At 36.0% G+C, this 16512-nt stretch overlaps 1 protein-coding gene across 1 annotated transcript in view; it reads left to right on the top strand.

The window, feature by feature from the left end:
- The window catches only part of l(2)k01209 (uridine-cytidine kinase-like lethal (2) k01209), a 154597-nt gene extending 140165 nt beyond the window's left edge, over positions 1–14432 (top strand). Inside the window, exons 13-14 of the mRNA XM_090371459.1 lie at positions 7756–7854; positions 14000–14432. Coding sequence (XP_090227585.1) covers positions 7756–7854; positions 14000–14046 — 146 coding nt within the window. The 3' untranslated portion in view covers positions 14047–14432. The remainder of the gene's footprint in view (positions 1–7755; positions 7855–13999) is intronic.
- The last annotated feature ends 2080 nt before the right edge of the window (positions 14433–16512 follow it).

Genomic DNA, 16512 nt, shown 5'->3' with positions numbered 1-16512 from the left:
ACTGAACCCTGAGGGACTCCACTAATAACATTAGTCCACAATGAGCGGTGTCCATTGATTACCACTCTGTCTTCTCCCCCTCAACCATCCCTTTATCCATAGCAGCAATTCGCCTCCAGTGCCACACTGCTCCAATTTGTGCAGCAGTCTTCCATGTGCAACAGTATCAAAAGCCTTTCTAAGATCCAAGTATATAATATCAAAGTTATTCCCAGGATCCAGTTCCTTTGTGACTGCATCAAAGTATCCAATCAAATTGGTCAGGCAAGACTTTCCCTTAACAAAACCATGCTGTGTCCGAGCTATAACTGAAGTCTTGTCTAGATGATCCTGCAGTGCTTCTTTAACCAGTGCCTCCATTAAGTTTCCCTGGAACAGAAGTTAAACTAACAGATCTATAATTACTTGTGTCGCCCTTCGATCCTCCTTTGTGAATTGGAGTCACATTTGCATCTCTCCAGTCCATGGGTACCTCCCCTAAGTCCAAAGAAGCTCTCATAATTATGGCTAAGGGTTTGCTTACTTCCTTTGCTGCCTCCTTTAATATAACTGGATAGATCCCTTTCACCCCGGGTGCCTTTTTTATGTTTATCTTCAACAATTTCACCTCCACTTTCCTCTCAGTTATTACAAAATCATCTAGCTCACTGCCAGAGTTTAACTCACCTCTGGCATTCCCCTCCCTGAGTAACTCCTCATGGGTGAATGTAGATGCAAAATACTCATTTACTTTGTTAGCCACCTGAGCAGTATCATCAACAGTTGAACCATCAATATCCAGTGGACCAATCTGATTCATCCCTTTCCTTTTAGAGTTTACATAGGTAAAGAACTCTTTGTTGTTTTTCTTTGCATCATTTGTCAAGAATTTCTCAAAATCTGCTTTTGCCTGCATAATCTCCTTTGTGACTTGGTTACAGACCAGCTTATCTATCATAGGCTTCCATGTCACCCATTAATTTATATGTATCCCATGCATTTTTCTTCTCTGCCATATGTCTCATTAGGTCATCTAACTTCCATTTAGGCCTAAACCTTGAACAATATTTCTTAGTTGGTATGTAAAGCCTAGTAGCTTCCAAGATAAGTTCTTTGAATGCTTCCCATTTTGAATTTGCTGTTGATAACGTCATCAGTTGATCCCACTGTATAGAATTTAAATACAGTCTCAGACCATCGTAGTCGCCTTTATGAAAGCAAAAACCCTTCCCTTTACCCCTGATGGTTGTTAACTCTTTGAGTAAATCCCACTTCAGCACACTGATCACTGCCACCTAGTGGTTCCTTTATCTGCAGATTCTTAATGCATGAAGAATCACTGCTGATAATCAGATCAAGAGTATTACTCCCTCTAGTTGCCTCCTGAACATGCTGATGTAGAAAACAATCATCCAATAAAACCACAAGCACTTCCTAATTCATTTCACAAATATACGTGGTCTCAATTCTAATCTCAACGATGTCCATTTCTACTTGCAGTGTGCCATACTCCATGTACTTTTTCTGACAGAATCTCAGTTATCGGTTGATTCAACTACTGCTCATCTCAGATCCCCAAATTATTCGCTGTATGATTCCTTTCGCCTCAGAGGTGGTACTTGTACATATGTCTGTTCTGATATTCCCTGTCAGAGACTTGGCAATTTGGAATCTCCTCTCTTTGATCTTCTCTGGCTTAAAATCTCTCTACCTCATTGTGTCAAATTCATCTGTTGTCTCTACCGTTCTCCCAACTCCACTAATCACTTGGAGCTCTTTGACTTCCTCTCTTTGCAACTTGACTTTCTCCAGTCCAACTTTCCTAACAGTGAGGTAATTTTCCTTGGCGATTTTAAAGTTCACAACTCCAGCTGGCTTCCGTTTTCTGGTCACACCGACCCAGCTGGTCGAGATGCTGAGGCTTTTGCAATTACTAATGACCTTGCATAGATTGTTCATTTACCTACAAGAATACCGGACAATCCTAACCATGCAGCCAACATGCTTCATCTTTTTCTCACAAACAACCCTTCTAAGTACACGGTTGAAGTGAGTGGTTCTTTAGGCACCTCAGATCACAACTTGGTGATTGTCTCTTCTCCAATGGAGCCTTTATCTCATGACTATTCCCAACCTTGTATTGTTTGGCATTACAAAGAATGCAAAATGGGATGACCTGCGAGACTTCTTTTCCATGGTCGGATTACTGTTTCAAAACTTCTGATGTCAACGTTTGCTCAGATTGTGTCAGTGAAATTATTCTTGCAGGAATGGAATCCTTTATCCCACACTCCACTTTAAAATCTCGTCCTTTTTCTAAACCTTGGTTTTCCAATAAATGTGCTAAGGCTGTTCAAGAGAAGAATGTTGCATATCGTAATTGGCTTGTTTATACTTCTTCAGTTTCATTTTCTGCCTACACCAAAGCTTGCAACAATTGTAAAGCAGTTATTAATCAGTCCAAACTAGAGTTTGAACAGGCTAAGAGTAGAAAACTTGCTTCTTGCCCTAATGGTAGCTGAGCATTCTGGTCTCTTGCTAAAGCTATTGGCCGCAACTTTTGCCCATCTCTGCTCCCACCTCTGTCCAAACCAGATGGTTCTGTTGTCACTTCAGCCAAGGATAAAGCTGACCTGCTAGCATCCCATTTTTCTTCCAACTCATGTATTAATGATCTTGGTAAAACACCTCCCACCATTCCCAACACGCTCCATTCAATGCCTCCTGTGGTGTTCCGTCAAAAGGATATCAGAAGGATTTTGATGAATCTCGATGCTAAGAAAGCTCCAGGTCCTGATGGTATTTCTCCACTTGTTCTCAAAACCTGTGCTCCTGAACTTACTCCTATTCTTTGACCCCTTTTTTTCTCTTTCTTATTCCAAAGGTGTTTTTCCTTCTGCTTGGAAATTTGCTCATATCCAGCCAGTTCCTAAAAAGGGTGACAAATCCCTCCCATCCAATTATTGTCCCATTGCAATTATTCTACTCTTTCTAAATTAATGGAGAAATCAATTAACCGCCAACTCTTAAACTACCTAGAAACCTTCCGTCTGATCAACGATCGCCAGTATGGATTCCGTCAGTGTCGATCCACTGGTGATATTCTGGCTTACGTTACCCATTTATGGACTAATTCAATGGAAAGGTTTGGTGAAACACAAGTAGTTGCTCTTGACATCTCAAAGGCTTTTGATCATGTTTGGCATAAAGGTCTTCTAAACAAGCTTCCATCTTATGGTTTGCCAACTGTTTTTAGTAATTGGTTATCCAGTTTTCTCTCTCTCTGATCGCTCACTGAGGGTGATGGTAGATGGCTCTCTGTCTTCTAACTTCTCCACTAATGCCGGTGTCCCCCAAGGTCCAGTTCTTTTCCCCATTGTTTTCCTCTTGTATATTAATGACCTTCTTCCATTGACTGGAAATCCTCTCCATAGTTTTGCCAATGATAGCACACTGCATTCCACTTTCCATTTTGAGAAATCTTGTCCTGCTCAATCAGCTTCAACTTCTCAAAAATCTGCTACCAATTCCTTAAATGCCGATCTTCAGGTAATTTTCCAGTGAGGCAAAGACAACTTAGTTGATTTCAACCCTTCTAAAACTCAGTCTTGTCTTATATCTCGCAAAAAAGGAATCTTCTGCTCCTATGCTTATCTTTAGTGACACTCCGATTTCTAGGCAAAATGATATATCTCTTTTGGGGATTACCCTGACTTCTAATCTCTCTTGGCACAAGCACATTACAAATATTGCTTCCTCTGCATCTAAAAAACTTGGTTTTCCCTTTAGCTCTTGGCGTTACTTTTTCTTCCAAACAGCTGCTCACTTTGTATAAATCGCAAATCCGCCCTGCCATGGAATATTGTTCCCACATCTGGGGTGGTGCCCCCAAAACCTCTGTCAGGCTTCTTGATTCCATTCAGAAGAGGGCAGTTAGGTTAATTAATGATTCATCTCTAACAGATTCTCTCCACCCACTTTCTCATAGACATACTGTTTCTGCTGCATGCCTCTTCTACAGATACTTCCATGGGCACTGTTCTTCTGAATTGGCTTCTATAATTACCACTCTCTTTTTCAAAACAGTCCGAACACGTGCTGCCACCAGCCAACATCCATTTACTGTCCAACTTCAAACCCACAGAACCAACTTTTCATCTTCCTCATTTATTCATTCAACTGCCGTTTTCTGAAACAACCTTCCTTCATACATATTTCCTGAAAATTACAATCTACAGAAGTTCAAGTCCAATGTGAACAAATATCTTCTTTCGTCTTCTCAACCTCCAACCCAAGCACCGTTTAAAAAAAAAAAAAAAAAAAAGCCTTGTTAGTGTATGAATGACCAACCCACAAATTCCAGTCAATATCTGGGAAATTAAAATCCCCCATTATAAGACTCTGATTTACTGGCCCACTCTATTTCCCTGTACAGTTTCTTATTATACTCATCAGAGTCATTAGGCCTACAGCACACTTCTACTCTCAGTTTTGATCTCCCAATGCTTATGTTACACCAAACTGACTTGACACTGCACTGTCCAGCGATATCGACTGGCTTCACTTCCTTGGATTTCATGTGTTTCTTACCTAATAGCATAACTCCTCCCTTCCTATCCTGTCTATCCTTTCTGTACACATTGTACTCCCCAAATTTCAGTTCTGCATTCCTTATATCTGTGTGACACCACGTCTCTGATATCCCAACACTATCTGCCTTTGATGTTTTGAGCAATATCTCAAATTCATCAAATATATTTACCAAACTCCTATCATTGGTGTACACGCAAGTATACATGCACCTGTTCCTATTCTTATCTACCTTTACACAACCCATGCGTTTACTTGTACTGCAAAGACTCCCAGCAGTCTCTGAAATATCCTGCATCTTGTTTTCCAGGCTGCTGCTCATTCCAATAGAAGCAGTGCAAGAATCACTTTCACCTCTGCCAGTGGCTACTGTTAATCTATTAGTCCTTGTATCCCCCCCCCCCCAAGCTAGCAGTTTTCCAACCCACCTAACACTGCCTCGATAGCATCAGCAAATATTCTTGCACCCTTTCTATTTAAGTGTATCCCATCCCTTTAGAAGCAGTCTGTCCTGTTAACAAGTACAGACCAGGCTGAAAAAAATTCTACCCCTTTGAGCCTCGCACAATCTTTCCAGGGCCGAATTGATCGACAAGGCTCTCATCATATACTCCCTCCTATCGTGTCTGGGCAGAATTGCAGACACATTCAAATTCAACCCTAATTCACGGCTTTGTTTTAACAGTGACCTGTACTTGTTAAGTCATTCTGCCAGTCTCCTACTCTTAATATCATTAGTGCCAACGTGTACAACTATATATCACTTTTTGTGCCCTTAAAAGATGATATCCGCTCTACAATGTCATCAACCTTTGTCCCTGGCAGACACAGATTCAGGACACAGCACAATAATTCAGACACAGCGTGGGTTTGTTAAGGGAAAGTCTTGTCTGACAAATTTTATTGCATTCTATGTGGTTCCAAAGGAACTGGATGCAAAAAATAATTTTGATATCATATACTTGGATTTTAGGAAAGATTTTGACACGGTTGCACACAGAAGACTACTGTACAAATTGGAGCAATATGGTATTAAGGGTAAGTTGCTATAATGGATAAAAGGGTGGTTGAGTGAGAGAAGACAGAGTGGTAATCAATGGATGCTGCTTTTTGTGGACTAGTGTTATTAGTGGAGTCCCCCAGGTTTCGGTGTTGGGCCTGATGTTGTTTTGTATATTTATCAATGATATTGATGAAGGTATGAGGTTGGTTCAATAAAGAATCGCCCTGACCTAGCTGCAGAGGTGCTGCTAGCCTGTTGATTCTTGGCACAGGTTTTAGTCCTTTACATTGCTACCGTGCAGATTTACACATTTTTCCATTGATGGATGAGGCTACGGGTACTGTTTTTGTAGAATTGGTGAGGTTGGCCTTTGAACTATGACCCTGTTGCGGAAATGAGTGTCTCATCATCAGGGAAGTGGGTCCTGATGATGAGGGCTCTGAAGAAATGATTTGAGGGAAGAAAACAAGAAGTCCAATGGTGCAAGATTGGGTGAGTAGGCTGGATGGGGCAGTATTTCATATCCCAAGTGGCCAGTTGTGTTGTTGCAATTTCAGAAGTGTAAACTGGGACATTGTCTTGAAGCATTCTCACACCTTTGGACAGCATGCGATGCCTACATGTTTTGATTTTCTTCCATAATTTTGTAAGTAAGTTGGCATAATAGGCAACTGTAATTGTTCTACCTTTCGGCAGGTAATCTGTCATTATTACGCCTTTCTCATCCTCTCCTCAACAATAACCTTTGCGCTTCTGCAATTCTGCAGTGTTGCTTGTATCTGCAACTAATTCAGTGCATATTTTTTCCTACAGCTGCTTAATTTCATTTGTTTAAGATTTTATTAATCAGAAGTGTATAATTGTAAGTAATACTCATTACTTAAGTTTAACTGTTTGACCTCCCTCCCCATTCCACTGAAGAATATCCATAAAATGGGGGATTGTAATGTGTGATCTCCCAAATAAATATAAATATATTATTTATTCAAATATTTTCAGTGCAGTGAAGTGTTCTGTTAGTACAGTTTAAGTACTTGAGTTTAAAAATCATGCCTTTCAACAGCCATACTATAAAATGTCTTCAAGTTAATAATATATATATTATATCTTTGTTTGTATCTGTACAATTTTGTTAAAATGAATATTTTATTATCAATTCTCTCATTTCATCTCTACACGCAAATTGGGTTATCTTGATATTGATTTGACAAAATTTAGCAAAAGTTGGATATTGACTTTAGGTGTGTACTGAGTGTTAGAAGCTGAATAACCATATTTACAGTAATTATACTTATCATAACTGAGTGCAAAACATATTTCCTTCTGAGTGAGTAGTTTAATGCATTCTAAAAAAATTCTTTTCTTTTGTAATAAAAAGAATTTGTCAGTAAATATTATAATAGGTACAGATCTCTATATATATATATATATATATAAAGAATTTTTATTAGTATAAAATATAGTAAGTAGATATTTATGCTTAGAATTAGACTAATGAAAATACGGTGTATCCTGGGAGCGATATACGTGTTGACCGAAATGGGGGGGAGGAAAGAAAGGAATCGAAATTAAAATAAATATAACAATAGAAAAAATAAACCAAATGGAATTTTGAAGAGACGACCTAGGTGGAAATAGCATTGTGGTGTCATTCATAATTCTAGTGTCTTCTTCAGAGGTCATCCACCAAAATAATGAAAAAGACAGCAATACTCTTACTTCTGTTTCCGTATTGCTGTCTTTTTCATTATTTTGGTGGATGACCTCTGAAGAAGACACTAAAATTATGAATGACACCGCAATGCTATTTCCACCTAGGTCGTCTCTTCAAAATTCCATTTGGTTTATTTTTTCTATTGTTATATTTATTTTAATTTCGATTCCTTTCTTTCCTCCCCCCATTTCGGTCAACACGTATATCGCTCCCAGGGTACACCGTATTTTCATTAGTCTAATTCTAAGCATAAATATCTACTCACTATATTTTATACTAATAAAAATTCTTTATATATACATTATGGTTGTAGGGTATTTTTTGCGTTAGCAGTGACCCTGATCTATATTTCATGTTATCGTAATTCTGCTTATCTAATCTTATCTAAATCTTAATTTCCTTCCCCGCATATACCAATAGCTTCTCCATTCTATTATTCTATAAAATTTTATATATATATATACTGTAGGTGTACACACCATAGCATATGCCTTTCCAAAAGTTCAGATTGTTACAACAGCGGTAGATCCTGAAGTAAATGAAAGATTTTATATTGTGCCAGGAATTGGTAAGTTAACTTTGATGTAAATAGAGCTTTCTTTTTTTTTTTTTTTTTTTTCCCCCGAATTAAAATAAACCATTTTTTTTTTTTTTTTTTGATAATTCTATTTTTAAGATAGGTACCATTTTAAAACATTTTACTAACTTTAATTCTGAAATAAATGTGAATTCATAATTATATTATGATCCATTCACCAGACAGTTTGCACAATATTACTGAACAACATAAATTTCTCAGTAATTATAGTACTTAATTTATATAAGTATTTTAATATCAGTTTTATAGCTGTTAATGGCTATATTTTGTTTTGTGCATTTCTCACATATTGCATGCTGACATACCTGAGTAATCGAAAAAAAATATAAAACTTTAATTTGTAACTATAAAATATATATATCTGTAATTTTATGTTTCAATAAAAAGAAATGAAAGTATGCCAGTAGCTGGTAAACCAGTAGAGCGAAGAAAAATTTAACATGCAAAATTAAGAATAGAATATTGTTGGAGAAACATTATTAAATAATTTAGAAAATAGCCCAAATTAAAGGAAAATTTAGTGGTATCCCTCGTTGCTAAGCACCAGTATCCAAATTGAGTGAAAAATCACTATATGTAAATGTAACCAGTCAATGATACAGAAATAAGTAAAAAAGTAAAAATAAAGTAGAACATACCATAATATCGAATTGAATAGAAAAGACTGACCATTATGCCCCATCTCGTCAGTGGACCATGAGGCCAAATGGTCAGGGAACCACTACATTTCAGATGCTACACAAATTCATGCCGCGAAAGAATGATACTAGGTTCAGACTGTCGGTGCAATAGATTTGTACAACGGGTCCATATGTAGTGTAAAAATAATAGAACAGAGAAGTAATATTCACATGGAAAAACCAAGCTACTGAACAGACAAAGCAACTGCTAAACATATATATCTGGGAATAAATTAGGCTAGAGGGCAGCACAGATGCAACATTAGCAATTCATCACACTACTACCATGTAAATATAGTTCTAATTAAATCCAAATGAATTGACTAAGACAGCAGAAATAAGTGCAAAATTAAGTGAAAATAAAAAAATAAGGATAGTAGAGTGCATCAGTGGCAGCAAATATGCAAAAACCACATGTTGCATATATTTAACTGTAATTTTAACTGTAATACAGAAATAAGTAAAATAAAAAAAATAACATACCATGATATCAAATTGAATAGAAAAGAAATGTAGTGGTTCCCTGACCATTATGGCCTAGTGGTCCACTGACAAGATAGGGCATAATAGTCAGTCTTTTCTATTCAATTCTATATTATGGTATGTTCTACTTTTTATTTTTACTTTTTTACTTATTTTTGTATTGTTGGCTGGTTACATTTACATATAATGATATTTCGTGCAATTTGGAAACCGCTAAATTAGGGGTACCTCTAAATTTTCCTTTAATTTGGACTCTTATTTTCTAAATTATTTAATAATGTTTCTCCAACAGTACTCTGTTCTTAAATTTTTCATGTTATAAATTCTTCTTTGCTCTACTGGTTTGCCATGCTACTGACATACTTGTCTCTTCTCCAATGGAGCCTTTATCTCATTGCTTTTCCTAACCTCATGTTGTTTGGCATTACAAGAATACAAAATGGGATGACCTGCGACATTTCTTTTCTTCTTTTCCTCTAGCCAGGTGGGTAAAGTGTCTGCCTGGCAACCCAAAGGTCGCGGGTTTGAATCCCGTCTCGGGCTTGGATCAAAGTACTGCAAAAACCTTGGGAGGTGCACTATGGCCACAGAAGCCGATGCGCCAACAACTACCAAAAAAAAAAAAATCATCTTTTTCTTTGTCGGATTACTGTTTCAAAACTTGTGATGTCAACGTTTGCTCAGATCATGTCAATGAAACTATTCTTGTAGGAATGGAATCCTTTATCCCACACTCCACTTTAAAATCTCTTCCTTTATCTAAACCTTGGTTTTCCATAAAATGTGCTAAGGCTGTTCAAGGGAAGAATGTTGCATATCGTAATTGGCTTGTTTCCAATTCTCCAGTTTCATTTTCTGCTACACCAAAGCTCCCAACAATTGTAAAGCAGTTATCAATCAGTCCAAACTAGATTTAGAACAGGCTAAGAGTAGGAAACTTGCTTCTTGCCCTAATGGTAGCTGAGCAGTCTGGTCTCTTGCCAAACCTGTTGGCCACAACTTTTGCCCATCTTTGCTCCCACCTCTGTCAAAACCAGATGGTTCTGTTGTCACTTTGGCCAAGGATAAAGTTGACCTGCTAGCATCCCATTTTTCTTCCAACTCATGTATTAATGATCTTGGTAAAACACCTCCAACCATTCCCAACACACTCCATTCAATGTCTCCTGTTATCTTCCATCAAAAGGATGCTAGAAAGATTTTGACGAATATTGATGCTAAGAAATAAAAATACACAAAAACGATGACAAGACAAGAAACATAATACCCCCGTCTATAGACAATCCAATTGGATTGTCTCTTGACAGGGATATTATGTTTTGTCTTTGTATTTTTATTTTTTATCTTATTTATATTATTTTGATTTCTTTAACATTGCCACTATTGACTTAAACACATAAGGCAATTGTCTAGTCATCCGTCCAGGGACCATCTGTGGTACGGGCTTGCAACCCCGGACTGCCTGATCACTACTTTATTCACCTCCATTTCAATTACTTTCTGCTGTTCTTTTTACTACATATTATTTCTCGTGAGCAATTAGGCTGGCCAAAAGCAATATCGAGATGCTATTTCTCTAATATCGCTACTTGTTTCTTCTATTATAAAGTTTTGTCTTTTCCACACTACTTGTTTGTTTTTGTTTCTTCCTCTGCCGGCTTTTTGCCTCATCTGTTTAATTGCTAACTTCCCCGTCATGCGGGTACAGTTCCAGTTTACGATTTCACACCTTCTGCCCCCCACACAGGGCTACTTCATCTGACACATATATACACCACACGTGAGCACTCGGCTCTCTTCTTCAATCACCGTTTACACCATTCAACATCTTCTGGTCCATATATAGATAGTAAGTTTTCTTGTTTTTGTCCCATCTCTTAAATTTTTTTGAGTTTACATTTTGATCTTCTCTTTCCACAGGATTTTATTTTATAGTTTATTTATTCTTTTATTCTTCCTTCTGGTCTCTGTGATGTATACATATACCGTTTACGTGTGCATCATAACAGAAACAGAGACCTGGTCTATTGTTGTGGCTCCTACGATTTTTGCTGTAGTCTTTTTGAAGAAGTAGTTAAAGTCCTAGGACCCACATCTTTAGGTTCTTACAATAATTATGCCCTTATTAATTGTATTTTATTTTTATTTCAGGTAAATTGATTTTGTACTTACAGGTTCTCCCTATTCTTCCATGGTTATTACACCTGATAGCTCAACTACCCTACCATATACACAAATATACTGATTTTTACCTTTTTTGTCTATTATTCAGTATGGTTGCCGGTCCTTTCTGTGTTTACTGTAGTACCCGGATCCATAACCCTGTCTTATATATATTTTATAAATTTTGCATTAACTCTTATAGCTCATTCCTGTTTGATAAGACTTTCGTAATTTCATTGCATCTTTATCATTTTTTATATATATATATTGCAGGGGTTCAGTTTTGCGTCCTTTGTGCCACAAAAGTCTAGCTGTCACTGAACTTAGTTATACATTACATTACATTTAGCATTGACATGGTTTCCCAGGAAGTCCTTTAATAATATTTCCCACCTGGGAAATATTAGTAAAGGACTGCCTGGGTGTGGGAAGGTCTTAGGTAACCCAGCTCACGTTGCAGATTAATTGAATAGGTACTTTGCATTGGTCTTTACTGACAAAAGACCCTTCTTGATGAGAAGAGGCTGTGTGAGTGAGGCTGAGCTTTATGAAATTAGTGATGTTATAATTACAGATGATTGTTTATTAGAAAAGCCTTTTGAGCATAAAGGCAAATAAGAATCCAGGAGTTGATGGCATATACCCTGTATTTTTGAGGGAGAGTGCGATGGAGTTTATTGAACCATCGAGGTTAATTATGAGGGTATATTTGGACTCTGGGGAGATTCCTTTGTATTAGAGAAGTGCCACTGTATCACCAATACAAAAAAAAATGGTTCTAAGAGAAGTTTGTAACTACAGACCAATTAGTCTGACTTCAGTGGTAGGAAAAATCTTAGAGGCAATGAATAAGGGTGTAATCCAGAGACATTCCGATAGATATGGCATTCTGAAGGACGTACATGGCTTTGTTAAGGATAAATCATGCTCAACTAACTTAGGCTATTTTGACACAGTTACTCATGAGCTGAATTTAGAAAACAATTTTGATGTAGTTTCTTTCGATTTTAGCAAAGCATTTGACTCGATCCCTCGTGAGAGATTAATGGATATTTTTCAGATTGGTGTCAGGAGTGTGGTCTCTCAAGGACCATTATTTCTCATTTTCATAAATGACATTGACAAAGGGATAGAAGGTGTGATATCAAAATTTGCAAAAAAAAAATGTAAATATTGGCAGAGTCATTAATGATCAGTGCCAAGCAGTGCTCCTTCAGGATGACTTGAACAAACTTCAGAGATGGCCAGAGAAGTGGCAGATTTGTTTAAATGCTGCTAAATGCCAAGTCTTACACTTGGGGAATACTGATCTATCAACGAATTATACACTTGGTGGGGTTGAATTAAAAACAGTGGAGGAGGAAAGGGATTTGGTAGTTACAACATGGGCAGATATAAAGTTTTTTCTGAACAGTGTAAACAGGCAGCCAGGAAAGCCCATGGTGTCCTATCGATGATTTATTGAACGTTATCCTGTAGAGATAGGAAAGTCACAATCCCACTGTATAAGACAGTTGTAAGACCACATTGTGTTCAAGTATGGAGACCTCATCTGAAAAAAGACAGAGCTTCTTGAAAGGGTCCAACAATGGGCAACTTGAATGATGAGATTAGCAGGATGACTGTATGATGAGACTCCAATTATGTGGGCCACAGAGCTTGGCAACCAGGCACCTCAGAGGTTGGCCTGATTTGAGGTTCATAAGGCTCTGAGAGGGATTAGTAAAATGAGTGAAGGTGGAATTCTCACTGTTATAAAGAATTCCAGAACTAGGAGTCATAAATTCAAATTACAGGGGTTGAAGTTTAGATTAGATTGTAGGAAGTTTTCTTTTAGCCAGAGAGTCATTGATTGCTTGTAGTTGACGCTGACAGTTTAAATGAATTCAAAGGTCAAATGAATGAGAAGGGAAGCATATAATTTGTATTTTCTTGTATATCTGGGGGTTTTTTTGGGGTTTTTTTTCTAGTGCAGCAAAAGCCTGTGGCTTCCTTGCACTATATGGCAATACTATTACTATTTACATCCAACTGATAACTTGTAACAGTCTTGGCATGTACTTTGTTTATCATTCCACTTTTTACCACGTGGAACAAGGAACTGGGGTAGGGGGGAATTATTGAAGTATATAATGATAGTTTCTTACCAGGAAGGTGTATACATTAGATTGGGATTAAATATAGTATTTTGAATTATAAATTAACTAAATTTCAAGTTATCCATATTCTAATGTGTGTAAACCAAACTCTCTCTGTACTGCAAATTATTCATTATTGAATTAATGGAGCTTTACTATATTTTTATTTTAGTAAGTTACAATAGGTATTTAGCATGGAGAATAGTGAGAAATTAAGCACTTTGACCTGCATAGAGTAATCTGTCTTTGATTTCTTGAAGGACCACAGATTATTCTCAGACATTTCATGGGACTTCTGTACTGTCACTGAAGCAATGGTACAAGAAGTATCACTAAATGTCTGAGAATAATTGTAGTCCTTTTTAAGAAATAGACAGATTGCATTCTGTTTAGGTTGCTTAATTTCAAATTATTCTCCATTGTGATTTACACTGTGCTACTAAAAGAACAACTTAGGTATTTAATAAGAATCTCATTTGAAGGGGGAGGGGGTGTCATCCAAATTACCTTGACTATATTGAGGTATACTTCAGTGCAGTGAGCTCCCATATACCTCTAACACTATATGCCATAGTATGTATATATGCTTGTACGTTCATTACAGTGTTATAATTTTTATTACTTGCATAACTAAAATATCAATCTTTTCAGGTAACTTTGGAGATCGATACTTTGGTACTGAAGCTTTGCAGAGCTAGACCAGAATTTCTGCCACATAAAGAGTGCCCAAGATATTTTTAACCTTTATATTTGGTTATGTAGATAGCAAGACCACTGTTTTGGTGGCAAAACCAAAGTTTATCTAGATAAGTATTTATATTAAACAGACGGAGAAATTTTTATCCATACACGGGGATAAAAGCATACAGTACAAATAAGTTTTGTAAAAAACTTGAAATGCAGTAATATTTGAAAGGTTACAGGTGACTTGTACAGTAACATGACTTATCAGTTTCAGGATTGAATTTAGTCAGCCAGATTCTTGGGATTTGCAAGTTATATTACTGAGCGGACTGCAACCAAGACTAAGAACAAAACCAGTAATTGGCCCGTTTTTATTTTGAATTATATTTTATATAATTTTCTTCAGAGTTTCAAAGCTTTATTTAAGAGAAAAGGAAACTGCTGATAAATATTATGTTTATACTTCCAGTCATCATTCTTTATTTTCCATAGTACTGATTTATTTACATTTAAATTTAATTTTATGATTTTGGATGTGATGCAACAAATTTTCTTTTGTAGACTTTTAATTTTTAATATATTTTCTTCACCTTTGACTTGTTTGGTCAAAAGATTATCTGTGATGCATTTTCTTTCCTAATGACTTTGCCAGTGATGACAAGGATGGTTTGAATCAATTTTGCAAGGTCCAGGATCAGTACTAAAAACAAAAAAAAAAAAAAAAAAAACCCACAACCACTTTAGTGTCATCTAGTCTTAAGTGACTGTACAATAGAATAAACAAGTGATATATCTCTGTAAAGAAGTTCATAATATGTGATTTATTGTGCATCTTATTTTCTACTTCCATTTTATCTTTCTAATATTGCTAACTCAAGGAAATTTCAGAATATTTACTACAGGTTTCTTAATTCTTTAAAAAAATTATTGCATTTGATTCTGGGTTGTATATTAAATGGAGACCCTATCATAAACATTAAATATGAACATCAAACCTGTAAATAGTTATTTCCTTAATGATGATTTAAGAAAAATAAATTGAAGAAACATGGTGAAGCAGCCATAATTCAGTGATTTTTCCAACAATATTAATTTACTTGTCATACACATCGTATATACTAACCATAATTTTTTTTTAATCATCTTAACTGTGGAGAAAGACAGTCTTCCAGTTCAAAATATGGATAAATTAATTTAATTTGTGTAATTTCTTTAGTTATGGACAATTATATAATATTCAAAGATATTACTTAACTTCATTTCATTTTCTCAATAAAAAATATTGTGATTATTCTCATTACTTCTGATTACCTCTCCAAACTTTATTATATAGGATGTTCCAAAAAAAATTTAATGCACTCTTTAATATGTTCCCCATGAAAGGAAATTTAGTTACATTTTAAAACCCACAGAAGACTGACAAGTGTTCAAAAATGGCCACTATCATTAACCACACATGATGTGTGTAGTATGCCTCTGTGTCATAACTAATTGACACAAAGAGACTTCCATGTATATGGAAGTGATGAAACATATGTTAGTAATCTGCTGTTTGAGTTCCTTAGTTGGTGCTTGTGTAAGCCATATTTGCACTTTCCCATTGAGCACAAAGTATGGATAATGGAATTGTGCTAGCGTGCCTCGTATTACACTATACAAAGCATTGATTTAAAAGGTTATGTAGCAAAATTGATGATGTCTATCTATGCTAAAAATGTTTTCCTTGCTATACATATACTTGAGCAAGTACAGCAAGGGTTCCCCAAAGTTTTAAATTATTGTCGCTTACTGATTAAAAAAAAGTTATTCCAGATGGCTGTCATTTATAATGTGGAGTTTTGTTGAAGATATATTGCCAAATATAAAACAGAGGCTAAATCAGCTATTTGGCTGCTTCTCTGTAACAGTTAATTCCAGGTAATAGGGAAATTAGTTTGAAAAGCAGTATGTGGACTGTACTGAAAAAGAAACATGCGAATTGTTAAAATGAAATGTTTATTTTTATAAACAGTACCAAGATGTATATACACTTCACTTAAATTTAACATTGTCTTAAATCTCTTATTTTACGGTGCTTAGCTCCATTATTCTGTTGGATCAAAGAGGATAAGGATATGAATGAAACCTTTCTGAGACAGTTTTTTGCCTATTTTAGACGTGCTCAAGTAAATGTTTTCTGGCTAAAGTACATACTTATATGTACAAAAAACACTTCTAAATGACACCTCTATCATTTCATAATATTAGAGTTGTTCTATTTATGATAAATTAAATGTTCCAGTGCCTGTGCCTTCTATTTAAACATTTCATGAATTATGAAATTGTATTTTAAGTAATTTGCAATTCAAATGGTTACTGCAACCTTGACTTTTTAGTTGGTCTTGGGACTCATTAGCTCTACCATCTTACAGACATCTCTGTTCACTTTTTTTTTATCAATTAGTTGGTGGCTGACACACATGTGATATAGCAATTCATGA

Source organism: Mastigoproctus giganteus, chromosome 4 (genome assembly GCF_048544385.1).
Source record: "Mastigoproctus giganteus isolate SK-2022 chromosome 4, ASM4854438v1, whole genome shotgun sequence".
Taxonomy (NCBI): Eukaryota; Metazoa; Arthropoda; class Arachnida; order Uropygi; family Thelyphonidae; genus Mastigoproctus; species Mastigoproctus giganteus.
Note: the sequence above shows the minus strand (reverse complement) of the source record. Positions and strands in the feature narration are given on the sequence as shown.